The sequence below is a fragment of the Astyanax mexicanus genome, chromosome 17 (assembly GCF_023375975.1).
Source record: "Astyanax mexicanus isolate ESR-SI-001 chromosome 17, AstMex3_surface, whole genome shotgun sequence".
NCBI classification, from domain to species: Eukaryota; Metazoa; Chordata; class Actinopteri; order Characiformes; family Acestrorhamphidae; genus Astyanax; species Astyanax mexicanus.
The window spans coordinates 7,099,576-7,113,723 of NC_064424.1; the positions used below are offsets into that span (position 1 = coordinate 7,099,576).

Genomic DNA, 14,148 nt, shown 5'->3' on the forward strand with positions numbered 1-14,148 from the left:
TTTTTTTTTTTTCACAGTTCGCTACATTTTGTTAAGTTAGAGTCATCATACATAATAGCTGGACTTGTTTGCTGTTAAACAAAAGTTAATAGGTTAAAGTTTTGGGGTCTCCCTCACTGTCTCAGACCCTCACCATGACCCGAGGAGAAGGCACTAGAGTCCTGTTAGTCCCACACAAAGCAGAGCATTGTCAGACGGACACTGAGAGCAGCTGTGGAGCAGAATAGAAGCACATGATTCAGTTTGCACTGAAATATGTTCCTTTTTTTTCTTAAATAAGAGATGCAGAGAACATAGTGGACAGCGGCCTGAGCTTAGCACTTAGATTCTCTGCCTGAACCCGACTGAGATTTCCCACCATTTCCTCGGCCAGGTCAGGTTGGGCTGTGTTTTTTATTGTTATTTGTATTTTATATAAAAAAGCAATGGTGTGATAATCACAGTATAGCAAAGTAACAAATCAAACTGTGTTTTAAAGGAGAACTCTGGTGTAAAATGGACTTTTGTTGTAGTAAAACATGATAAAAAGTATTTACCTTTGATGAATAACGGCTATCCGTTCTCCCACAGCATTCAAAGATCCAGAAATTTTAGAAGTTTGTCCAGAAGTTTGTCCAAACACCCTTCAGACTGGGCGACATGGGTCAAAATTTGCCCCGATAAATCGTTTTTTCCCACCGTAATCCAGCTCAAAGTAGCTCCACACCTCCTTGCTAAAATCCAAAAAGCCCTGACATTTACTCCTATATAGACTCTAGCAGCTGGCCCCAGAAGTAATGAGAATAATGGTGGCACTTAGAGCTGAAGCTGGTGACAACAGTGGTTTTTAATAAGCTTCTTGTGCACTTTTTAAGTTATTAATGCCTCGTTTTAAATGTCAGGGCTCTCCGGATTCTAGCAAGGAGGTGTGGAGCTACTTTGAGCTGGATAACGGTGGAAAAAGTGATTTATCAGGGTAAATTATGCCCCGTATCACCCAGTCTGAAGGGTGTTTGGACAAACTGTTAAAATTTCTGGATCTCTGAACGCTGTGGGAGAACAGAGGTGTGCTATTCATCTAAGGTAAGAACTTTTTATCATGTTTTACTACAACAAAAGTCCATTTTACACCGGAGTTCTCCTTTAAATAATATAGAATGTTATAATCACACAGCTCTTATTGTTGTTTTATGTGTTTTGAACTAAGGCTATATGCTTAAAATTAAAAAATGTTTGTTCAGAACGTTCATTTTATATTCTTAAACATTGGTAATTATATTAGAGTAGAGGAAAGTCATTGTAAACTATGTTATTGTTCTTGGTCTATTGTGGTTTAATTTTGGGCCCGATCTAAGCTCTAGCCTGAGCTCTCTCTCTCTCTCTCTCTATTTCTCTCTCTCTCTGCTGTGCTGTGAGCTCAGTGCTGCTGGTGTTCATCTGGTTGTCTGCAGAGGTTCATTGCGAGTTGCTGAGGTCATACTCAGCCTCTTCTGACATTCTTCTCCCCTGCCCAAGGTGGCTCAGCTCACTGACCTCATGCTTTGGCGGGAGCTATTATATGGATACTGGGCAGGAAAAGTGGGGCCTTCCCTAAACTATGCATGGTGAGTCAGTGGACTAAACGAGGACCCCGCCCCTCGCTCTCTCTCTCTGAGCCTGGCATCCATCAGGCAGATGTGCTGGGAGGGACCCTGCACTGAACAAATAAAATGATGCAATGAAGTGACTTCATATGTGTACATCCTAAAATATACACTGTTTACCTGGAGAAGCTGAATTTACTTAAATCGTTTGAGGCAATTTGTTGTTTACTGAATGTTTTACTAAAAAACTTGAGTAAATTAGACTTAAAACTTTACTTATTATGCCTCAATAGTAAGTTAATTTAATGTTTTTGCGATATCAGTTGTTTTGAATTCTTTCTTCTTAGAATTTTATGATCAAGCTTATCTAATAGATTTCTGATTTCTTTAAATAAGTAAAAAATAGATTTAAAATACTACAAGAAAATCAGACGGAAAGAGAACATGCTATAGATTTAACAGTATACCACACGGACAGTTTGAAGAGTTAGAAGCTCAGAAAATGATGCTTGCTCTTACAGCCTAAAATATAGAGGCCAGACAGTTAATCATAATAGATGATCTGCAAGTTTACCTAAGATAGCTGGAGGGGGAAATCACTGCACACTGATGGTGAGTGTCAGAAACTAAGGTACACTCCCAGTATGTAAATATTTTTCGCCAAAAGCTAATAGAAATTAAGTGACTAAACTTAGTTATTATAAATTGATTTAACTCAAACATCTTTATTCAAATGTCATCAAACCAAAGCCATCAAACCAAGCTGATCTGCTTGAGTTTTTGCACCAGCCCTGCCTCCACCCGCACACTGTCTTGATTCAGAGCCGAGCTCTCAAAACCCGAGGAAAACGGCAAAACAACAGTAATCGGCCCTTTAATCAGGCATCTAAATGACTTTTTAGAAGCTAAGTAAGAGCGTTTTTTTGTGATTAAAAGCATGAATTCAGCTGTAACTGGAAATATTTGCACAAAACTGTGCTGGACTGAGGTGCACAGCTTTCGACAAGTGTGTTTATAGAAAGCACGTGCCTAACCATGTGGCTGTTTACTCCTGCGTCCCCTCTGGGTCCCCCTCGCGCTTCTCAGGCAGCAGCAGTCTGTCACTTACACAGAGACAGCGCTGTGTATCTACTTCTTGTGTCAAGAATCAAAACACTGCAACATGACGTGTTTGATTTAATTGACTTAAGTAACATCGCACGTCCTGCGATGTGACTATTGCGCATGCGCACATCGTGATGACGATGCTTAAACAATATATTGTGCAGCCCTAATCATGATACAGTATGTACTACATTGCCAATTTAGTGGACACTGCATTTAAACCAAGTCAGTTCAATGCATTCAGCTACCGTTGTCAGAGTAGTGACTCAACTCTGTACAGGCACTGCCCTTTCCCTTTAAGGGTCACTAAAGGTCTCGAAAGGCCCACTAATAGCATCTTATCTCTAGTGCTATCTCTCTAAACACGTCTGCAAACTGAAATCCCACTTACACTGCAGCTGCAGTGAAATAATAGTCGACACACAAATGTGGTCCAGCCAGCATCGAAAATGGCTGTGTAAGAGTGGTTCCTTAAATTGCGTAAATTCCTAATGCAGCTGTGTAGTTCAGTATGAAGCAACATCCCACATGGGCTGGGCTGGTATGAGTAACGCTCCCCACCCTGATTCACTCTAACAGCCTCGACACACTGCCAGAATAGCTCAAGCCTTTCTAATGAACTCCTGTTCATGTGTTTCCTGTAATGATATTACTTACTTAAAAGATATTACTGAGCATCAATTTACCCCTTAAAATTCTTATCATTATAGAGAACCAAGACAATTGTTTGGACATGCCTTCTTATTCAGTGTTTTTTTATGTAATATGTAATATTAAATACATAAAAACAACTAAAGACACATATGGAATTATGCAGTAAACTATTGTTCAGCACCTCCAGGAACTCCTTCCTTCAAGACACTGAGAAAACTATTCCAGGTGATTCTCCCTCATGAAGACACTGAGATCAAAATACCAAGAGTGTGCAGATCTGTCCTCATAGATAAATGTGCTACTTAGAAGAATCTAAAAAAAAAACTATAAAACATATTCTGGTTTGTTTAACACTTTTTATTTACAGAATAATTCAGCATGTGTTCCTGCAAAGTTTTAATATAGTCTTTAATATTACATTTCTATTGTAAAAAAAACATAAAATGACACACAACACACTAAATTATAAGAGTTGTGTCCAATATTTTGACTGACACTGTATATTATAGAGTATTATGGACGATATTACTCAGTAATTACACAGTAATCAATGCAAACTAGTTATTCTTAAAGTATAGAAGTGTGAAATACAAGCCTGCACAGTAAAAAGGGGTGAATGAATTAAATAAGCTGGTCACGATTATTACATTATCAACTTATTCTACACTACATGGACATGAACTCAATAATATTGGCTGAGCTCAGTATTGGCCGCTGTGTGTTTCACAAAAAAGGCATGTTCAAGTTGGTATGTTTTATTAATTTATAAAACAAATAAATGTGTAATTAAATAAATGATGTCTGGATGTATTCTTAATTTTAAAATGATGCAATTGCATTGTTTTACGTCATCCTACTATCAATAAATCAGTGGTATGTACTCTTAAAATGACAATAGTTCATTGCAGGTTTAATGATTCAGTTCAATGCTATTGCTAAAAGATCGAGACTATTTTTATGTGTTAAAAATAACTGGTGATGTAGTTGTTTTGCAGTTGCCAAGCAGTAGTCAAATAGAGGAAGTACAAGATCTCCAAAACACTGATGTTAAACAATCCTAATTAAGTGGAACGTCCAAGTATTAAAACACAATATAGTACAATATAAGACATGGAGAAGGAACTAGTATCATGTCCCATGACTTTTGCCACGTCGAATAGAAGCAAAAGGACGCTGCACTGACCTGTGGGATATGTGTAAGGGGTCTCTTGTAATGAATGTGGAGGTGATGCCAGAGTCGCTTGTCGGTTTACACTGACAATTCTAACCAGAAGCCATCGGTTACAATCATTGTCACTGACTGCACTGTCCACTGTGGGTGGTAATATTAGCATTCTAATAATGTATTCCTGGTAAACACACGACACTGTGAACCAAAGAATTTTAAATGCAACTAGGGGTGGGCAATATTATATCGAATACAATATTGTGACACAGAAATATCATGATATTAAAAATCCATATCGTGATAATAGGGCTGTTCTGTCTTAAAAGTAGTCTATTATTTACTGTGAAGCTTTAAGTGTATTTATTGTATAATTGTTTTAGTTTGCAGTTTATATGCATGCACTAAATATTCTGCAATATTATTTGCTGCATTATATTATTTATTTTGCCACATTATGATTATGCTGTTATACTCTTATACTATATTCCTGAAATTAATGAATTATTTTTCTGTTTTCCTATATCGCCAAGTATATCGTTATTGCAAAAATACCCTGAAATATCATGATATTATTTTAGAGCCATATCGCCCACCCCTAAATGCAACTTCAGTAACTTCAGTAATGGATTTTTCATCTATTACCATCATCAACTATCAAGTCTCAGTCAAACTTAAACTCGATCAAATTCTCGTCATCTTGCCAGGAGCACGTTAGCCTGGGGGTTGAACCTCATTCACATGACAATATCTCACAACATATACAGGTATGGGAGTTTCTAAGCTTTCTCTCAAAGTAACACTTAATAGATTCAAAAACTGACACCTCAAAGCTAGAGGCAGGGGTGTACGATAAGGACAAAAAAATGTGATGTGTGATAACCCTGTTGGATATCACAATATTGGTGTAAAACACAATAAATTAAGATCCTAGAATAACTGATGAACATATTTAAAGGTCTTTTGGCTTTTTATTTGCTGCAATACTAGCAATACTGTCTATTCCCACAATAAGATGAGGTTGGGTGTCTTTCTCACTGTACCTCACTACTTCTCTCTACCTTGCTCTACCTCCCTCTAAGTCATTCTCATCTACCTCACGCTACCTCACTTTACATCTTTCTACTTCACTACCTCACTCTGCTCTGCTCCACCTTAATCTATCTTACTCCACCTTGATCTACTTCACTCTACCTCTGTCATCCTTATTCTACCTCACTTTGCCTTACTCTATCTCACTCTGCTTCGCTCTACCTTCCTCAAAGTCACTTTACCTCACACTACTTCAGTCTACGTTTTTCTATTTCACTCTGTCTCTGTCTCATGCTGCCTTGCTCTTCCTCCCTTCACCTCATTCTACCTTGTTCTACCTCACGCTACCTGAATATATTAAAGTAAGATACTAGAATAAGCTCCTTAAAGTTTTTTTTTGGCTTTTGGCTTTGCTGCAATACTGGCAATACTCTCTGTTCCCACAATAAGATGTAGCTTGGTGTGTACGTTTCTTATGGACCTCTACTTCACTCTACCTTGCTCCGCCTTTCTTTACTCTGCTCTACATTAATCTATCTTGGTCTTTCTCACTCTACCTCAATCTGTCTCACTCTACTTTGCTCTACCTTATGCTACTTCACTCCACCTCACTCTGCCCCACTTTACTTCGCTCTTCTTTGTTTTAAGTTACTTGAACTCTCTGTACCTCGGACTTCCTCACTCTACCTCTCTCTGCCTCACTCTGCTTTGCTCTACCTCTGTCTGTCTCGCTCTACCTTGGTCCACCTCATTCTACCATGCTCTACCAGGATCTGTTAAAGTAAGGTACTAGAAGAAGCTAATTGAAGGCTTTTTTCTTTTTTTTGCTTTGTTGCACACATTATTTTCACATTAAGATGTAGCTTGGTGTGTGCATTCACTATGAACCTCCACCTCACACTGTCTAATCCTCATTCTAACTTATTCTAACATGCTCTTCCTCAATCTACCTTGTTCTACCAGGATCTGGTAAATTAAGATACTAAAATAAGATCCTTGAAGTTTTTGGCTTTTTGCTTTGCTGCACACATTATTACCACAAAAAGATGTAGTTTAGAGTGTACATTTACTAAGAACCTCTACCTCACTTTATCACTGTCTCAGTCTATGCTGCTCTACCTCACTCTAACTCGCTCTACCTTAATCTAGCTCACTCTGCTTTGCTCTACCTTGTTTCATAGTCACTTTAACTTACTTCACTCTACCTCTACCCCAGTCTACCTCATTGTACCATTCTTATCCTCACGCTGCCTTGCTCTTCCTTATTCTAACTTGCTCTTCCAGGATCTGGCAAATTAAGATACTACAATAAGCTCCTTGAAACTTTTTTGTTGCACACATTATTCCCACATTAAGATGTAGTGATTATTGCATCTAGTGATATTGCAAAAGATGCAATAATAGGCCCATTTGAAACCGTATTTCAAGTCAGTGTCTTTTTTTTTTGAGTCAGGGTGAACGACAACACTACACTACAACAAAGACGCTCAAATGAAGATGTCCATAATATCGGTATCAATTTTAAGGACCAAAGGTTTGGAAAGAACATCACAGACACAAATCACACAGCAGACAAACCACCTGCGAATAAACCGAGACTGACTTCTTCAGTGTGGCTTTTTTTAACGGCTGTGGTGTTTTAAGCTTTTTCCTTCTGACGGTGCAGAAGCGGCTATAATTTGCCATGTCCACATTCTTCCTTTCTTTTCTCCTTTCTTTCCTTTCTGTCTTTGTGAGTTTGTATGGTGTGTGCGTGACTGTGGCCTGGTCCTGGGACAGCTGCTGAGGTGGGACTGACAATAACGCCGCTTTGCCAGAGCTTCCACATAGCTGACATTCAGGAGATAATGAACTCACATAGTCGGGACAGAACACACACACTTACACACACACACACACTTCAAAGCACCCTCCCTGAAGATCACTGCAGGGCTGGGGACATCAGCTCAGGCTGCGATTAGCTGTGGGAACACTGATGATGACATTTAAACTAGCTTGTCGTTGCTGAATTCAGATACTTTACAGAGTTAGACTGGGTTAACTCTTTAATCCCCGGGTTTATTCTACAGATATCAGGAGTTAAAGAGAATTACTCTCACACCTGTGACTTCTCAGTGGGGGATGTTTTTATATTTAGGGCAGTGCCATCGTAAATAGCTCACATAGCTGTGCAAGATGGCTTCTCCAAACACCGGAAAACTGGGCCTTGTTGCATCACCACTGTCTAAACGTGCTTTCTGCGTTCATTCAGTGAGAAAACTTGTGACTTGTGACCAAATAACTATAAAAGCCCGACCCAATAATTAGCATAACTCTCAAAACGCTTCAAAAATGTATAACTATTGTGATTTCTGCACATAATTCCCAGCACATGACACACGACCAAACTTTAATGTCGAAATGTGATTAAAATAATTTAAAATGTCAAAAAAGAAAAGAAAGAAAAAAAAACATTCAAAAACTTGCTTGTGAAAGGGTTAACAAAATACAATATAGTTAAAATATTATAATATTAACTTGGACTCACTGTAATATCTTTAAATATGTCTTTATTATATTGTAAATATGATCATTATTATGATTGTATTAGCATTTTAGCATATTTTGACCATAAGACCACTACAAATATCTGAACAAATGAGTTAACAATGTAAAAACAACATCAAAAACAAGCTAGGATGTAAATTTTAGATTTGTATTATATTTAAATGTAGATTAAAAGTAGGTTTTTGAGTGTTAACGGTTCTATAAAAAACACTGTCTTTACTATACTGTAACTGTAACATTATTTTCAATTTATCGTTCCAATAAATTAACATGACCTTAAAATGGACAAAATGATTTGATAATGGTGATATGGTCTATTGTATTTATTTGTATGTTTGTTCATATATACAATTCTGGAGAAAAAATAAGAGACCACTTAAAAATCATGAGTTTCTTTGATTTTAAAAATTGAAAACCTGAAAATCTGGAATATAATCAAGAGGAAAATGGATGATCACAAGCCATCAAACCAAACTGAACTGGTTGAAATTTTTGCACCAGGAGTAAAGCAGCATAAAGTTATCCAAAAGCAGTGTGTAAGACTGGTGGAGGAGAACATGATGCCAAGATGCAAGAAAACTGTGATTAAAAAACAGGGTTATTCCACCAAATATTGATTTCTGAACTCTTAAAACTTAATGAATATGAACTTGTTTTCTTTGCATTATTTGAGGTCTGAAAGCTCTGCATCTTTTTTGTTTTTTCAGCCATTTCTCATTTCCTGTAAATAAATGCTCTAAATGACAATATTTTTATTTGGAATTTGGGAGAAATGTTGTCTGTAGTTTATAGAATAAAACAACAATGTTCATTTTACTCAAACATAAACCTATAAAAAGCAAAATCAGAGAAACTGATTCAGAAACTATAGTGGTCTCTTAATTTATGCTGAAGATAACAGGTAACAGCAGAGCCACTGATGAAGCCACAAAGTAGTCCACAAATGAGGGAGGCAAAATCATATTACTCACACTCCACATGGTAAAGGTAATTAACAGCAGTCTGCATCAGTGAACTCTGTAATCAACCTGTTACTACAGCGCATTGTATATAACTGGCAATAGCATTTAATTGTGTGCACTCATGTTCTCATAATGCTTCATTGTTGTCTTAAGATCACATATTGCTTTATACACAATATTCTCATTATAATGTCAAAAATTCACATTGTGATAATAGTAGTATTCTGTCTTGAGAGTAAAAAGTCTATGTTGTATGTTTGTTTTTTCTATTTATTGGGAAATGTTCAGCATATTTTATGTAGAATTGTTTAGGATTGCAGTTTATATGCATGGACTAGATATTACATTATTTAACTCTCTTTCTCTTGTTATACAGAATAGACAAACTTTACAGATTTTTTGGTTAAACTAAAATAAAACTTCAAGATATTTTTGTTGCAATAGTATATTCTTAAAAGTAATACAATATTTTTCTGCTTTTTTTCATATCACCAAAAATATTAATATTACAAAACCATGAAATATTGTGATATTATTTTATGGCCATATCACCTACCACTTACTGTATATATACTACATATAGTCTATATGCTCATTTATGTAAGTGTTTGTGTTTAAATTTAGAATACATTAGGATAAACACAAATAAATAAAAATAAACCAAAAAGTTGTATAAATATCTGTTGTATACAGATGGTAAGTAATGTTTGATGTAAGCAAAACTTTCTGTTATGACAAAACTAGTACTGCTATCATACACCATCAAGAGCACAGTCACCTCTCCACAGCTCTACAAGTCATAATCAGCTAAATCTGGAGAAGAAAAAACATCACGACCATGCAGAAAGACAAGAAAACACCTTAAAAGTGCCCAAGGGCAACAAGCTTATGTGTTTTAATAAAATGTTTTTAATTAAAACAGCTGTCATTTTAGTGTAGGAGGTTTCATGGCTAAATTGGAGCAGCCTGGTGGCCAATCTTCATTAATTGCACATTACACCAGTAAGAGCAGATTGTGAAGGTTCAATTAGCAGGGTAAGAGCACAGTTCTGCTCTTTGCAAAATATTGCAATGCACACAAAATTATGGGTGACATACCAGAGTTCAAAAGAGGACAAACTGTTGGTGCATCTGTGACCAAGACAGCAAGTCTTTGTGATGCATCAAGAGCCACGATATCCAGGGTTATGTCAGCATACCACCAAGAAGAACCAACCACATCCAACAGGATTAACTGTGGACGCTGTAAGAGGAAGCTGTCTGAAAGGGATGTTCGGGTGTTAACCCGGATTGTATCCAAAAACATAAAACCACGGTGATCAACTCACAGCAGAATTCAATGTGCACCTCAACTCTCCTGTTTCCACCAGAACTGTCCGTCACCACAATAAATTACTGTGGTCTAAAACCAGGTGTTTCAGTTTCATTGTCCAACCCCTGTACATGACTTATTATATTAATTTATATATATTATTGTATATATAATTATACTTAAAATGTGATAAATCAATGAAAAGATTAATTAATTAGTCATTTTATACTTTAAAAGGTAACAAAAGATTACGTATGTGAACAACTAACAATTTAAAATGAATTTTGCTTTGAATTAAGGCTTTGTTTTCAACCATGCATGCACACAAAACTGCAATGTAAAAAAAATATATATATATATGTATAGACAGAGGTCTCAAGTAGCGAAGTACAAATATTTTACTTAAGTAGAAATGTTGTTTTCACTCGCCAGCTCTCCTCACTCAGCTCTACACACTCACTCACTCACTCTGTCTCACAAGCCAATCATATGCGCCCGCCATTTTAATCTGGTGTACGGATGAGGTTACACCACTTCCTGTGTCAGTTAGCTTGCTGCAATTCCAGCCATACTTTCCTCTAACTCGAGAGGAGCGTTAGTGGAGTCAAGTGCTTCTGCTCTTCCACCACCACAGTGTGACAGGTTCTCACACAGACCAGCTATAACACAGAGCCGCAGTGATGATGCTAAAAATATCACCCATTCTGCATAACATGCATTAAAAAAAAAAAAAAAAAAAAATCTGTCTGGATTATTTGATCTACAGTGTGCACACAACTCAGACTAGAGCAGATTAACTACAGTTACTCTTAGGTCAAAGAGCAAGCGATTAGCTAAATATGACAATTAGGTCATTAGAGATTAATTAAAAGCTTCCCAACTGGTATTTCAACGTTGAATCAATGTTGAATCACCAATGGATTTGGTGTTGATTTTAAAAAATGATTCAACATTAAATTTTATGGTTTTATGATTTTATGGTTGAATCAATGATTTATTTGGTGCTGATTTTAAAAAAGTAAATCAACATTGAATCAATGTTGATTTTATGGTTGAATCAACAATGGATTTGGTGTTGATTTTGATAAGTGAATCAACATTGATGTTATGGTTGAATTAACGTTGGACTTACTGTTGATTTTGAAAAGTAAAGTAACGTTGAATCAATGCTGATTTTATGGTTGAATCAACTGTGCATTTGGTGTCGATTTTGAAAAGTGAATTCACGTTAAATCAGCGTTAATGTTATGGTTGAATCAACAGTGGATTTGGTGTTGATTTTAAAAAGTGAATCAACGTTGATATGGCAACGTTATCATACAATCAACCTTTAATAAACCATAGCTTACATTTGGGATACTCTAAATTGTATAGAAGAGAAAAATTATACATTTTATTTTTATTCTCTCTCTGAATATACATCTTTGAGAAGTAGAAAGAGTACAACTACAAACAAAAAGCTTTAATTGCTATTAGAAACTAAAATTAGAAAATGCTGTGGTTAATAGTGTTCACAAAAAACTTACATCACTGCAGTAAATCTGAGTATAAAGAAAGTTACCCACCACAACCAATCTGATCTCAAAAACACAACAGTAAAACTAATAGAACATGAACATTCCCCCAGGTATGGTGAAAAATTGGTGCAAATTTAAAAAGAAATGATTGCAAATGAAAATAAAACCACTTTTTCATTCCTCCATCCCACCGTTTTTTTCAATTATATGATGATGAAATGTAAAATGCTAATTCAAAAGGTAGAAGGTTGAAGACATTATGTTGATTCAACGTTAAGATTTCAATGTTTGCACAACAATTTAACATTAAACATTGTTTTTTTAAACATAGTTTCAGCATTACACCAGCCCAATATAGCAAAGACATTAAATCACCATTAATTAATTTACTTTTTTTCAATTATTTTAAAAACAATATTAATCTCAACATCGATTCAATGTTATGTTTTTATTTGTGTACTTATGTGTAGTTTATTGTATTACAGAGAGGGAAATTGTTATTATTACAATAATTATTAGACTATTATTATTTGTGAGGAGAACCTTTCATTATTATAAACATTAACGTTTATTCAATGTTCTAAGTATTGAACGTCCATTCAGTGATAAGTAAAGGTTGTCTTTTTATCGTCAACCTTAAAAAGATGAAAGATGCAATGCAACCTAAACATTAACGTTTATTCAATGTTTTAAATATTGAACGTTTATTCAATGTTAAATAAAGGTTGTTTAAAGGTTGTTTTTTAATCAATATTTAAAAAACGAAACATGCAATGCAAACCTAAACGAACGTTTTTTTAACGTTCTTTGCTTTTAGGGAATTACTATCGTCATTAATTAAATTGAGACATATCAATTACATTTTTAATAGTGTTTTCAATTAAGTTAAGGTCTCCAGTGCAACACGTGTTGCAAACAAATTAGCAAAAAACACAAAAAAACAAAAGCAAAATGTAAGTTCTCTAACATAACGTCACTTTAACGTTCTTAAACTAATAGTCTTTGAAAAATCTATAGAATATTATTTCTAAAAGATGCCAATATAGCTGAAACCAAAGTAAGTTACAATACAAGTTCACACAGCAGAGAGGCAAAAGTGACCCAATAAATAAGAGAACAGCGCGTTTAACCAGACGAAAAACGTCTAATAATGTTGTTAAAAACGTCGTTTTGTTTATGCTTACCTCCATCTTTCCCTCCAGCGTGTTTCTGAGAGTCCCACTGAACTCTCGCCTCTTTACTTTACTCTCCAGCTCTCCTGTCAAGCGCTGTTTTACAGAACACACCCGTATTCCGCATAACCCCGCCTCCTGAGCCAGGATTGGCTGGTTGGCACCTAGCTGAGAGTTCTGATTGGCTAGCAGCTCTAACCTTGCCTGAATCGCTCCTGTATTACTATAATAATAATAATAATAATAATAATAATAATAATAATAATAATAATAATAATAATAATAATAATAATAATAATACAATTATTGTAATTTTTAATTAGCAACATACGAAATAAAACAATATATAATGATACATGTGTGGAGGATGTCATAAATACACATACAGACAATGAGAAACTTAAGCAAAAAGTTTTTAAAGATCTGGTGTGAGATTATTATAGCAGTATCCCAGTTTTTAAATCCACTTAAGTACAGTATGATTTTAATGAAATTAATTGATAAAGCATTAATACCCCTCCATTTACTGCAGTGAATAATGTGGTATTTTATAGAGCACCTAAGTCAAGAGTCAAGTCAAGTCAAGAGGCTTTTATTGTCATTACATCTGAGTACAGGTACACAGTGTGATGAAATTACGTTCCTCCGGAACCATGGTGCAACATAGAACCACAAGCAATAGACAACATAAAGTGCAGGAGTGACGACAGTGCAACATAAAATTATAAAATTATAACAATAAATACAATAAATACAAAAGACGAGACAATTTAAAGACAGGACAGTGCAGTACCGATACGGTATAATAAAGTGTATAGTGGGGATAAGGTGCAGAGATGTGTGACATACTGTAACATATAGAACATATATAATCACAGCAGTTACTGAGGTAGAGTTTATAGTTTTTAAGAGTGCAGCAAATAAAGTCATGTCAGCCTCTGTGTGCTGACTGGGTGTGTGTGTGGGTGAAGTTCAGTTCTTTGTGAGTGTAAAGGGGGGGCGGGTGTACAGTTTAGTTTTGTGTAAAGGGGGGGGGGGTGTACAGTTTAGTTTTGTGCGAGTGTGTTGGGTGAGTGGTGGGTGGGGTGGGGGTTCAGTTCTGTCTCTGTGCGTTGAGGAGT

General features: G+C 35.8%; 1 protein-coding gene across 2 annotated transcripts in view; it reads right to left on the minus strand.

Annotated features, from left to right (window-relative positions):
- The window catches only part of dub (duboraya), a 29,824-nt gene extending 16,704 nt beyond the window's left edge, over positions 1-13,120 (minus strand). The window contains exon 1 of one of the 2 annotated variants that reach the window (XM_022676015.2): positions 13,040-13,120. In XM_022676015.2, coding sequence (XP_022531736.2) covers positions 13,040-13,045 — 6 coding nt within the window. In that variant the 5' untranslated portion in view covers positions 13,046-13,120. The remainder of the gene's footprint in view (positions 1-13,039) is intronic. The other variant, XM_049466539.1, reaches the window with a different exon arrangement.
- Between the last annotated feature and the right edge of the window lie 1,028 nt (positions 13,121-14,148).